Here is a 14,039-nt window from a genome sequence, read left to right as displayed (position 1 = left end):
TACCTGGTGAGAATATATTTTATCCAAACCAGAATGGCATTTCTGAAACAATTTTAATTTGACCTGCATCATTTTTGACATTCTAATACGTCATGATTGGAGATACGGGAACAAAAAAAAAGTGATAGATAATGATAGAAACTATTGGAAATAATAAAGCTTTAGCCTATTTTGTGAAGAAATTTTTTAAACAGGGATAAAGGAAAATTATATCAAAATACAGCTTTTTAACTGATAAACTTATTTCCTGGACATGCTTCTTTATACAGTGTAAGAGCGGATGAACAGATGAGTTTATTGCCAGATCAAATCAAAGTATCTTGAGTGGAATAATCGACATTTCATATGCACAGATTCAAAACAACATCTGTTACACAATTTCCATAGTAACCTAGGGAGTTAGAAAGTTATTTGAAGAAAACAAATATTACTAGATGAACATTGTTACGAGTTTGATGATAACATAAGACTGCCAGTAGCTTCTCGTGGGTCGGTGGTTCTTTCCTGGGTATTCCAGTGTTCTTCCTCCACCAGTTATACTGGCCGCCATGTATAGCCTATCTTGTGCTGAAAAATGGCGTTAAACCCTAGAACAACAACAACAACAACAACATAAGACAATTTCCCATTATACATCAGCTTGGCACGTGAATTGGACAAGGCTGTTGGAGGTAAACGTATCCTTTGTACTTGAGCGACATAGTTATGGATACAACAGAATAAAGAAATCTAACGACTCGTTCAAGTTTAAATTAAGTCCTACAAAGTAGCAAATAATTTTACTGTAAAGGTGGATAAACAGTATGTGAAGCACAACAATAAATTTTAGAGGACGAAAAGAAGACAAAGTGAGTGCATGGTATGTAGAGAAGAACGATTGCGATAGCCTATCTTGTGCTGAAAACTGGCGTTAAACCCTAGAACAACAACAACAACCAGGTGGCCACAGATCCAAAAATTAGCCAAATTTGTGCCGTATTATAAGCCCCATAGTCCCCTCAGTGCCACTATCTATCTATTTATCTATCTATCTATCTATCTATCTGTCTGTCTGTCTACCTACTTTTCCACCTACGACGATATATAGTGTTTCATTGTATCCTTTAAAGTAATACAGCATTGCAAAAGATAGTCAATTCACAAATTAACAAATTAATCAATACATTAAAAATACCATTTAGCGATTACAGAACATAATTAAGTGAGTGTCTACTTGTTTCATAGTACCCCATACTGACTGCTCTAGTACTTTTGTAGAAATAATACCAAGCGATGACAAAGGAAAATCTATTCAAGAGAATATTCAAGACTAATATAATAGCTGTATATATATCCATCCAACCAAACCGTGGTCAATATGTTAGCGTCGATGCGCCTTTCTCTGTGTTCATTGATTTAATTGTTTCTCCTTTGCGTGGATCGCCTCGACCCATATGCCATGAGAATAAAGATCAAAAGAACTGCTATAAAAACAAAATCTAAAATTTCAACAGGTGACCAACAATACCCGAACCAAAATCAGAGCGCAGAAAATGTAAAACAATAAAAATAAAATAAATGACATATTACTGTCGTAAGTGTGTCGAGTCATTAACTGTTGGCTGCCGATGAGTTAAGTACTTGTTTTAAGCCGTGGAGATATAGTCGGTATACACCAGAATTTTGTGTAGACTGACGCAAAAGGATATGACATTGTTTGGAATTTTTCAAGTGTAGTGAAAATATCGACAGATCTACCACGATTTTTTATGTTTTCAGAAACTTCCTTGTCGAAAGATTATCTGTCAAAATTTCCAAAGTTGCAATTAGTTTTCTTGTGTAGTTTTCTTCAAGATTTTGAACCAGGTGGTTCGTAGAACTTTGTTAGGAAACATGTCTCTGTTCTATTATCGAAACCGGAAAGTAACATATTTGGTAAAAGTCTAATCCCATAAAGATTTGGAACGAAAACCGAAATCGCATACCACGAACAGCTGTTCATAACTGGACTAGAAACGCTAGAAATCGTGTATCATTGTTTATGGTTTTAAAGAGAATTGTTAAAAACGTGTTCACTCCAAGACTTTGAACGTTGAAATAGTATCTGCCTTGTCTGGGATTTTACAAAGATTGGCGTATATTCGACGCAATGACGTTTTGCGGAGATGCCTCTAGTTGGGCTAAAGTGTCCTTCCTGTTGGTGATAACGGCATTTGGTCTCCACACGACGGGATTCGCTACCAACGCCTGGATGACGCGAACCACAGTAAGGGATAAATACAACTTCATGATCGGTCTCTGGAAGATGACCAACTGTTCTGGTTATTACCAAGCCCCTTGTGAAGATAGCTCATTTCCTGGCAGCTATTACAACCGTATGTTTCATTTTCCTGTGTGCGTTATTGCGTTTGCTTGTCTGTCTACTTCTTTATGCGTTTGGGTAATTCTCTCATTCATTTTGAATGTTCGTTTTAAAGCGAATACCGTGTCAGAGACGCCAAATCTATATGCTTGTTCAAAGTCTTAGATTTACAACAACAACAACAACAATAATAATAATAATAATAATAATAATAATAATAATAATAATAATAACATATCGTAATAGCTATTGATTAGGAAATGATTAGAAAAGTTAGTGTCTGGTTAATACATAAATCTTCAACCTGCTAATAATATTTTTGTATCACATTAACATTTTAAGGTTCAAGGGGATATTTTTAAAAATTACAGCAATAGAAAATGCACATGTATAGACTAAGCAAAATAGGCAAAATAATATTTTTCCGGCTGGCCAACCGTCCCTGTTTTTCTTTGCCGACCATAGCACTTTTCCCAAGGGTAAATAAAATTTAAAAAAATAAAAAAATAAATTTTTAAAAATCCCCGAAATTGATTTGTGCATCCAATTGAGCCCGTTTTGCCTAGTACGTGAAGACACTTATCTATACTTAGATATAATATATAATGTTTGAAAAAATAAATACCTACCTACCCTAATATTAAAACCAGTGCAATAGGAAACACACATATCACACATATTTTTGGGTGCTTTACAAGTGTTTGATTCCTTGTCACTAAAACAAAAGTGAACGACTCAAAGGACAAAAAAATGACCTATTAATATGGTAATAACAAGAACTTAAGAAGAACGACAAATTCAGTATATGTTAATAAAAAGTCACTTTATTTAGACCATGATAATTCTCTCCTTTTTTTCCTTCCAGGTAATATATTGATGTATAGGTTGTCTGAATAAAATGAAATTAGATCATTTCACTTCTAGCAATTTTGACATATATCATTGCACACACACGCACACATACAGTCTCTCTCTCTCTCTCTCTCTCTCTCTCTCTCTCTCTCTCTCTCTTACAAGTGATTCTGTGGTTCCATACAGTTTATTAAGCTATTAAGAATGTTATTTATTTACTTATTTCTTCAGATCAGGTAATTGTTACGCGGGCGTTTGCCTCCAGTACTCTAATCTTGCTGTTTGTCACCTGTGCAATGACAGGATTCTATGTTGCCTCAGAACGGGCTCGAACCAGGGGACTGGCGATCGCGATCATTGTTGTAGATTTTGTTGGAGGTAAGCAACATACCTTGCAACCCACCTAAACCTGTCTATCAACATAACGATCTACCTGTGTGTGTGTGTGTGTGCGTGTGTGTGTGTGTGTGTTCCGATAGACAAACTAGTTTTCTTTCAACTTTAGTCACTAATTCCTTTGATATATTTATTTTTAGATGATGTTGTTGTTGTTGTAAGGTTTAACGCCATTTTTCAGCACAAGATAGGCTATACATGGCGGCCAGTATAAATGATGGAGGAAGAACCCTGGAAAACTCAGGGAAGAACCACCGACCCACGAGAAGCTACTGGCAGGCTTTCCCATATACCCACGCTAGCCGAGCCTTGGACTCGAACCTATTTTTAGATGATACTTTAGCATGTGCGTCACAAAATGATTTGAAACTTAAACCGGATTAGTATCCTTGCAACTCATTGTATTTGATCGTACGGCCAAGGAGTGAAAAATTTAAAAAAAAATGTACTCAGGTCTTAAAATACAGTAGTACTGCTTCACAAAATGTTGTGTTTGCTAATATGCTGGTCAGGAGGGACAATAGGCAACAATTCAAGAGCATCCACGCTCAAATAAGTTATTTTTCTTTTTTCGTTTATCTCGAAGGGTTATTGTTTGAAAGTTTAACGCCATATCTCAGCAGAAGAGAAGCTATATATGGCGGCGAGTATAAATGGTGGAGGAGGAACCCAGGAAAACACATGAAAGAACCACCGACTCATGCTTGGCAGCTTTCTCACAGATCCACATCGATCGCGCCTGAGACTCTAACCCACGCGAAGAGAGGCGAGATGGCAGTGATCTGTGAAGGCGAGCCCTTTAGACCACTCGGTCACTCGGGGCCCTTCTTACAATTTGGTAGTCGACATGCCTGATAATCTGAGTTCATCAAGAACAACTGAAAAGAATTAATCTCTGTGGTAAAAGTTGCACATGAAAACACTCTAAGACATTTTTAACGCACAACCCCCACCCACCCACAAACACTGTTATTATAGCAGGTTGAAGCCAGGTTGTGATTTGATTTAACGAAAACAATTAAAGCAATTTCTTGAATGAGATGTTTGCTTAAAATTTGATTGAACGATTGACGAATCTGTCACCATACTCATGCGCAGGAATTCCAGCAATGAATTTGACAGAATGATGCGCACAGAGTTCATCAACTGATATAATGAATTAATATTGTTCCTATCTGGAACTAATGAGAACACGTAACATCAACCAGTAATCAAACTAGAACCAATGTATTGAACTTATAAACAAAAATGATTGATATATGGCTGTATCACCATAAATGATCAATGTATTGAATGTATACACCAGTATGAAAAATGTATGATTATATCACCAAGGGTGATCAAAGTATAGGATTGATACACAAATATGAGCAATTTATAATTATATCATCATGGGCAATTAAAGTATAGGATATATAATATATAAAAATATAAATAATGTATGTTTTATCCCCACGTAAGACTTATTGTATTGATTTTCCCTCATATAGTGATATTAAATTATTGATTTTACGAATGCAGTTATAATGCAAAATATTGATTCAAAACCGAACATATGTATCTCGTGGCTTCCAGTCGACGATCACGATATATTTCCGATTTCACATCTCTCTTTGAATAGTCAAGAAGCCACCATGTATGACCGTTCATCCCATTCTGCCGTATGATTCCTCGAGAGCTGGTCTCGAAGCTTTGGCCCCTCCCTGTCAGTAAACCTATAAGGGTTTAGTGTAACCCGGATGCTGGGATCGATGGTGACTTTGAATCCTAGGACAGCTCTGAGTCAAAGTTACCATCGATTCCAGCATCCGGGTTGCACTAAACCCCACAGAGATCAACGACTCGCCGTTAAAAGACCCAACAAAAACAGCTATACAACAGAAGATTGCCCCCGCATAGTTGACAGTTTCCTGACAAAACTCTTATAAAGCGATACTTTTGTTCCCTATGTTTGGTCAAATCTACGACCAGAAAACACGAGGTAATTGGGTTTCTCGCTGCAGGCCCTTTGCAGAAATGGGTACATCGAAAATATTATTTTTGAATAAATACAGCTAAAACTAAACTATCCTCGGGGAACGGTGTACGCGACAACAAAAAACGAGCACGCTTTGTTCATATATAGTGTATAGCATCTTACGCCACACAATTCCATGACGGTTTTAATAATTATAAACTTTTGTGAAATCAAAAGCAATTTAAGTCACAAAGGCTGTTGTTATTGCTATTGTTGTTGTTATTGTTCTGCCTTTTTCTTTTGTTGTTGTTATTATTATTATTGCTGCTGTTGTAGTTGTTGTTGGTAATTAATTAATTTTCTAGATTCACATTTTAGTTCCTTTGATGGGAGAAACAGCCTTTTGCCCATATAAAGTTTAATTTTGTTCTGTTTAGTTCTTGTTGTTGTTTGGTTGTCTGGTTGGTTGTTTTATTCCGAGTTACATTACATTTTACAGCGATATCACCCATTCCATATAACTTTCAACACATGTATAGAATCGAGAGTAGTACATGACGACGATATAACTTCAGACAGGACTCGTCGTTTTAAACATGATAAAAGTTTATAGCCTCAACCAGGAATTTAACATGGTAATAAAAAGGGTGAACAAATTTACAGCATCAAAGGAGAATCTTATGTTAGACATGGTCAAAAATGTATAGCGTCTTACGATATATTAACACTAGACCGCCATTTGTTTGTATTTGAATATTTTTATTTTTATTTGTTTGTGACCGGAGTATCAAGTCCAGCAAATTATCTCGGTGACAAATGGTGCAAACTCAAGGTTGTCAAATGTTCATTTATCTTGTTCGTTTAAAAATACGTAAAGCACTTTTTCTTGGCGTGTGCTAAACATACTTCTTAAATATGCTGCAATATTCTGCTAGCACTTAATTTAGTGTGCGCCGGAATTTGTTCTTAAATTTTTCCCATTCCGTATTACAAACCATGGCCTAAATTCTACTATCATGATTCTGGCCCACTTTTGTTCCCAAGTCAATGTACTTGTTACAAAACTGTTTTTATCGTACACTGAATGCAAATTTCACATAGGCTAGGTAGCCTCAAATTGGACAAATGTGCTAGACTGGGCGAAAGGTTCATTGCCACAAACTAGAATTTACCATGGGGATGGCAATATATATATATATATATATATATATATATATATATATATATATATATATATATATATATATATATATATGTATATGTATATGTATATATATATATATATATATATATATATATATATATATATATATATATATATATATATATATATATATATACTATCCATGATGTAGTTATTTATTATCCAGCATGTATAGTGATCAATACCCCATTACATAATAATCGACACGCAGTGCATAATGCAACACCCCACACCATACCATTCAACACCCTGCATTTAATATCCAATACGCGGTGTGATGAACAAAATCCCATACATAATATCCAAAGAATGAGTAGGATATAAAAGAAGGGTAATGAGAAAATTAGAATTTAAAGACCTTATCTATAAAAATAAGTTCCCTATAGCCATACCCATTATAAACACAACTACAATATCCACCCATTTTATTATGTCCCTACCCTTCCCTATAATCCTTTTCTAAACAAAATTAACATCCTCTTTACTGTTCTCATCATCCATACAATTGTATAAGTGAAATGAAAAAAAGGAAGAAAAGTAGGTTGCCACATTTTTATATTATTTTGTTGCATTATAGGACAAGGAAAAATTACCATTGGCTTGTCCTGTTTATTAATTCAAAGCGACAAGGGTGATTCTTTGTTAAAAAGGGTAAACAATTTACACGGATAACGAGGTTTAATGGCGGCCTAATGCTGTTTTTAATTTAATAAACTTTTAACCGTATATAACACGAGAATCACATTGGAGGCTATATCGTCATCCTACACTACTGTTGGGAGATAAGTTTGTTTAATCTTGTGTCGGTACGAGAATCAACCAATGAATCTGCTCAACTGTGAATTAAGCGAGATGATTGGATGAAAGTACATAATAGAGTCTTGACTGTCAGATTGGTACCGACATGCTAATTGTTTATTGCTAAATGCCCATCGCTCATTGTTTTATGCTTTTTGCTACTGAGCACTCCAATTGCATTCTGCCAGCTACAATTAGCGTACATGCATGTTCCATGCTAATTGCTATCTGTTTGTTGCCAATGAGGGATCGTAGCCAGTCATCTTTCCAACAGGTGGAACCACACAAAAAAAAAAACGGTCCCGATATTTGGTCATCCTCGGAGTTTATCGTTAGCCAGAACAATCAATTGCCGATCAATCCAGCGATAAATAATTTTCAAAACTACAATAATACAAATATCAACGAAAAGTAATATTGTCTTATTTCATTTTTCAGTGTAACGAAATATATCATATGTTAGCACTAGAAGATTCTAAAATTGCTATTTGTCTTCTTTTTCAGTTTAATAAAAATATTATATCTTACCAGTTTTGGTCTCCTTATGTTGAAACATTTAGTTCCAACCTATATATATATATAATATCTTAATGATATTAACTTCATTTTCTTATCCTCTGATAAGTGTGGCTTTAATAAAACCTCATGTTTAGTGTGGCTTTAATAAAACCTCATGTTTAGTGTGGCTTTAATAAGACCTTATGATTAGTGTGGCTTTAATAAAACCTCATGATGAGTGTGGCTTTAATAAGACCTTATGTTTAGTGTGGCTTTAATAAAACCTCATGTTTAGTGTGGCTTTAATAAGACCTTATGATTAGTGTGGCTTTAATAAAACCTCATGATGAGTGTGGCTTTAATAAAACCTCATGTTTAGTGCGGCTTTAATAAAACCCCATGTTTAGTGTGGCTTTAATAAAACCTCATGTTTAGTGTGGCTTTAATAAAACATCATGATTAGTGTGGCTTTAATAAAACCTCATGTTTAGTGTGGCTTTAATAAAACCGCATGATTAGTGTGGCTTTAATACAACCGCATGATGAGTGTGGCTTTAATAAAACCTCGTGATGAGTGTGGCTTTAATAAAACCTCACGTTTTGTGTGGCTTTAATAAAACCTCATGATTAGTGTGGCTTTAATACAACCTCATAATTAGTGTGGCTTAATACAACCGCATGATTAATGTGGCTTTAAAAAACTCATGATGAGTGTGGCTTTGATCAAACCTCATGTTTAGTGTGGCTTTAATAAAACCTCATGATTAGTGTGGTCTAATGAAAATCTCTTAGACAATAGTTACAAATGGAACGCTGCATTTTCTATTTAAGTACATGACAGAAAGATCTTAATAAGTAAATACAAAATGTATAATTTATTGTCTTACTATTTTTATTCACTTGTTATAAAACAATTGATTTCTGCAAAATAGCTATAAGAACAGTTTCGTATTTAAACTTTAAATGAAAAGAAAATAATTACTTTTATTTGGTCAACAAAAGAGAAATATAGTCACAAAAAGGTAGATAGACTTGGTATGAATTTAAAATAATTACCTCTATGAAAAGGGTCATAACTCGTGTAAATAACTGGTTGATAAAGGAACAGATGTGTGTGTGTGTGTGTGTGTGTGTGTGTGTGTGTGTGTGTTTAGTCATCAAAAAACACTTCCCATTTAAAATATTATACCATATGTTTTATTGCAACAAAATAAAATGTAATGTTCTTAAGGTTATTGCAAACTGTCATTGCAATACTGAATTTTAACACACCAGGAACAATACAACTTTATTTAGACCATGATAATTCTCTCCTTTTTTTCCTTCCAGGTAATATATTTATGTATAGGTTGTCTGAATAAAATGAAATTAGATCATTTCACTTCTAGCAATTTTGACATATATCATTGCACACACACGCACACATACAGTCTCTCTCTCTCTCTCTCTCTCTCTCTCTCTCTCTCTCTCTCTCTCATCTATGGCTTAATATAAAATTAAACCCAATTTAAACACGTCGTCATAATAAAGATAATAATATTCTGGCTCTATTAACCAAAAATGATTTTCTGGAAGTGAGCAGCACTAACATAGTAAACAATTTTTCACTTATATGTCTTATAAAAATACTGGCCTAGGACGACATCTTTGAAAAACGTAGTGTCGTAGACCTCCAAATTGAGAAGAAAAAGAACATTTACAGTTGTATATAATGCAGATATGATATCACCTTAATAATTTATCAAATCTATGTTTAACGTAAAAAATATTCAACAATAATCTTGTATATTTCCAAACTAAACAGCTAAAATCGTTTTTCTAAATAAGTCGAAACGTTTTACAAAACTACCCCACAAAGTAACTATCTAAAGACTAATTCAGAATAAATGGCTGAATAGTCCATGATTTATACAATTTTAGGGATATGAATAAGTGGAAAAATAATTTCAAAAAGAATCACAGAATTAATTGTGTGAAAATAAGTATTTTATTTGTATGCAGATATGAGAAAATTTGATTTTCCATTTGTGACTATAAATATCACAGATTTTACCAATATTTTACTTGCCTATCGATAAACTCCTTTATTCGCCAAGATAACTTAGCTCATCGTCTTTTTTAAATCCTCTCTCGCCGACAATAATGTCGATAATCCATCCGGCTGAGACATTTTGTAAAGCAAGATGAAGATGCTGTATTTTTATTACTTGTTTGTTGAGTCTGAAATATATACTGGAAATAATCTTGGACCGCTTTGTTCCATGCTGCCACCTATTGGTTTAAAGGGAAGATAACTGGCCACGATTCTTCATTGCAGATCAACCTCCTTGGGAAGCTTTTCAGGGCTTGGATGATTTAGCAAAGCAATAATCCAGACGATAATGTATTTAATTTGATCTCTTTCATTTTCTTATGTGCCGTAAGCCGTTTAGCGGGGTTAAAAACACTTTTGGTAAGACAGTAACTTATAACATAGCTACATTTAGTTTCTGCACTTGATGGTATATGGAGTCAACCTTGGGACCCAAGTGGTATAGAGTAAGGTAGCCATTACATTATCCGTGCTCCTTTTGGATAATTGAGGGGAGGGACTTTTTCCCCAGCCTAAATTATATCATTGTAAAACAGAATGCAATCAAATCAATATATAACAACTTATGCAACGTTCTTTCAACGGTTCGGATGCTTGCTTGATGTAGCCAAAGGTGAAGGAAGCATGAAAAAAAACCGAGAAAATAGCTGAGTGTCCCTATATTCTTGTACAGATATGCAAAGTGAGAGCGTCACCGCCGTGCTATTCTGTCCCATATGGTCTATGCGAACGGATGGTCGTTATGTACAGGTAAATAGTTACTAATTATGCATAAATAGTTCCAGTTATATCTGACCTTTGTACAAGTGGATTTACTGTGTGAAGATGGCTGCAGTAGAAATCAAACTATAATCAATCATGCTTTCTTATTATTCCAGCGGCGTTTTCCGTCACAGGAATCGTGGTATGGGTCACCAGCCTGCCGGCCTGGCATTATCCCAATTGGTCAATGGGCCTGGTCGTTCTAGCCTTGGCCTTGGTCATTATTGCTGGTGTACTGCTGATACCGGACGTTCGGGAATACGACTATCGCGATCGACTGCTGGTAAAGCCCTACGTGGAGACGCAGCGGATTACATCCAAGGGCCTCCAACCCATGGTGGCCAACACTAAATTTCACATGAACGATGGCAGGGACAAGTTCTCCAAGCTATACCACTATAATAGAGAAATGGGCAACACACCAGATGTGCCGCAGATATCAGATAACCGTCCACTCAGAAAAGCAATTCAGTCTCCCGTCCCATATTACACGAGTGCCTTAAATCAAGGCAGGCAAGGCCCCACAAGCAATGAATTTTAGTTTTTTAAATGATATTTTTCCCCTTTTTTTTATTGTTCTGAACTACATGCGAAATCTGCGAAACTGTAAATACCAATGTTTATACTCGTTTGCAGTCGTTCATGTGTTTCGATATATGATCAACGAATTATTGGTAACCAATAATAATTGATCATATTCGGAGATAAAGAAGTCATTAACCATGGATAAATTGACCTTGAAGGTTGACATGAATGCTACATACTGCAATAGGGAATCTTGATTTCTTAGACATTTCACTTGCACTGCAAAGACTTAACGCACGTTCATTCACTGAATCAGGAGATATGTTTATTTAATTGCTTCCAAAATGCAACATCGACGAAAACAGCCGAATGATTTTTTTTTGCTGTAAACAGCTCGATACGCACGTGCGAACTTGTGAGTTCAATAGGGGAACAGTGCTCAGTATGCTTAAAAGTCAACGATAAACACTCGCCCCCAAAAGAAAAAAAAAAACTAGTTGCTTTGCGACCTTGTTGAAATGATGTGCATATTTCCATTAAGCACGGCTGATTACCTCTGAAACCTACTTTTCATTAAAAACGTTTTCTTATGTATACATTTAGCACTGGTTTGAGTGTCGAACTCTTGACAGAATTGCCACGTTAAGGACATTGTAGGTGTTCCTTGCTGAGTTTCTTCACAAAAAAGACGTTTACAGTTTTTGTACATTAGTAATAGCCAGACACCAAATAAAGAATCAAGTCTTTTTGGACAATAATGTAATAGCCGGATACCAAATAAAACAAAAAATCAATTACGTTCTGATATGATCATTTTCAGCTGACTAGACGATCACAAAGTGGATAGTGTTTTTGATAATATATTTTCGTGATGTCATGACTGCGTGCATTCAGTTGTTTAGCGCTCTACTTTGATTCTTCTCTTTCGCTATTTGTTCCATCCATTTTTATGAAGACACCTAGTTGTCACAATAATATGCATACTAAACTATTTATCTAACTGTTTATAAGTATATCTGTTCTGTGATAATTTGTGTAGATACCAAAATGTTTATCCCATTTTAGAAAAAAAAATTAGGACACATTGTCCTCACAATAATTGTATTAAAAAGTTTATATAATTTCTAATAAAATTGTATAAAGACACAATGTCCTTACAATAACTTGTATATCGAAATATTTATCCAGTACCAGAAAAAAAACTATTGGGAAACCTTGTCTTCACAAGAATTTGCATTTATGATGTCTATCAAATTTCATAAAGAATTTTACATGTATGTACTGTCTTTATTATAAGTTGTATGGGTATTACAATGTTTATTCCATTTCAAAGAGAACTTTATAAGTACACCTTATCCTCAAGAATTTGTATATCGAAATAGTTATCCAATTTCAGAGAGAACTTTATAAATATTGTATATCAAAATATGTATCCATATTTCTAGGGTTTTTTTTTCTTTGTTAAAGCAGGTGAGACAAATTTCACTTGACTAGTACCAAACTTAGAACTTGTTTTTACCTTTTGCCTACTTCCATTAATTTTCATTTTTGATTGGCCAACATGATGAAGAGATTAATTGATCAATCAAAATAAAATGAGTGAAAAAAGCCAGTTTGATGTAATGCACTTCACACCTGACCCTGCCATGCCGTTGGAGTGAAAAAAAAAGACCAGTATGAAGTAAAGAACTTCACACCTGACCCTGACGTGCTGTTGGAGGAAAAAATATCCAGTTTGAAGTAATGAACTTCACACCTGACCCTGACGTGCCGTTGGAGTGAAAAAAAAGGCCAGTTTGAAGTAATGGACTTCACACCTGACCCTAACGTGCCGTTGGTGTGAGAGAAAAAAAAACAGTTTGAAGTAATGAACTTCACACCTGACCCTGATGTGCCGTTGGTGTGAAAAAAACACACTTTGAAGTAATGAACTTCACACATGACCCTGAAGTGCCGTTGGAGATGCATCTTCATCGCTGCACTTTCAACGCTGGCTAAAGACCAACACAAAAGTCACATGAAGCCAGAAAAGATGAGCCATAATGACCTAAAGGCCTTGATTACTGTATCTAGTATTTCTATTTTATACATATGTACATGCATTTAAAAAATGAGCCTAGATACAAAACTTTAGTGACAAAAAAATGTACATGTTATATAAACATTTCACCTATGTCGGCATACAAGAAGGCATACTGTCCAGTCTGACAACATTAACCAGGCAAATCTTTACTGGTCTGAACATATGTAATTACATTCAGTTAAAAAAGAGAAGATAAAACTGACAATATAAAGCTTTAAGTATCCATTGACAGCATTTAGAAGAATGTTTACAATTCAGTTTGCTTTTGATAACATCTTCCACAGCTCCAGAACATTCATGAACCAAATTGATACATTTTTAACATATGTAGTCACCTTTTTACTGATTCGTCTTTTTGTTGTTATTATTGTTGTTGTTGTTGTTGTTGTTGTTGTAGGGTTTAACGCCATTTTTCAACACACGATAGACTATACATGGCGGCCAGTATTAATGGTGGAGGAAGAACCCGGAAAACCCCGGAAAGAACCACCGACCCACGAGAAGCTACTAGCAAGCTTTCTCACATACCCA

The 14,039-nt window shown here is 35.0% G+C and overlaps 1 protein-coding gene across 1 annotated transcript; it reads left to right on the top strand.

The window, feature by feature from the left end:
• The first annotated feature begins 1,611 nt into the window (after window positions 1-1,611).
• Window positions 1,612-13,292, top strand: LOC149800690 (uncharacterized). The gene is made up of 3 exons (XM_089954215.1): window positions 1,612-2,354; window positions 3,425-3,571; window positions 11,017-13,292. Exons 1-3 carry the CDS (start codon window positions 2,129-2,131, stop codon window positions 11,439-11,441), a joined length of 798 nt encoding a protein of 265 aa, XP_089810341.1. The 5' UTR covers window positions 1,612-2,128; the 3' UTR covers window positions 11,442-13,292.
• The last annotated feature ends 747 nt before the right edge of the window (window positions 13,293-14,039 follow it).

The sequence above is a fragment of the Sinohyriopsis cumingii genome, chromosome 4 (genome assembly GCF_028554795.1).
Source record: "Sinohyriopsis cumingii isolate HCF-2022 chromosome 4, ASM2855479v2, whole genome shotgun sequence".
Taxonomy (NCBI): Eukaryota; Metazoa; Mollusca; class Bivalvia; order Unionida; family Unionidae; genus Sinohyriopsis; species Sinohyriopsis cumingii.
Note: the sequence above shows the minus strand (reverse complement) of the source record. Positions and strands in the feature narration are given on the sequence as shown.

Bases quoted from the DNA above. Each gene is read 5' to 3' on its own strand.
- LOC149800690 (XM_089954215.1), top strand. From the start codon at position 2,129: ATGACGTTTTGCGGAGATGCCTCTAGTTGGGCTAAAGTGTCCTTCCTG. The intron at 2,355-3,424 runs GTATGTTTCATT...TTATTTCTTCAG, and splicing joins TCCTGGCAGCTATTACAACC to ATCAGGTAATTGTTACGCGG. The intron at 3,572-11,016 runs GTAAGCAACATA...TTATTATTCCAG, and splicing joins TGTTGTAGATTTTGTTGGAG to CGGCGTTTTCCGTCACAGGA.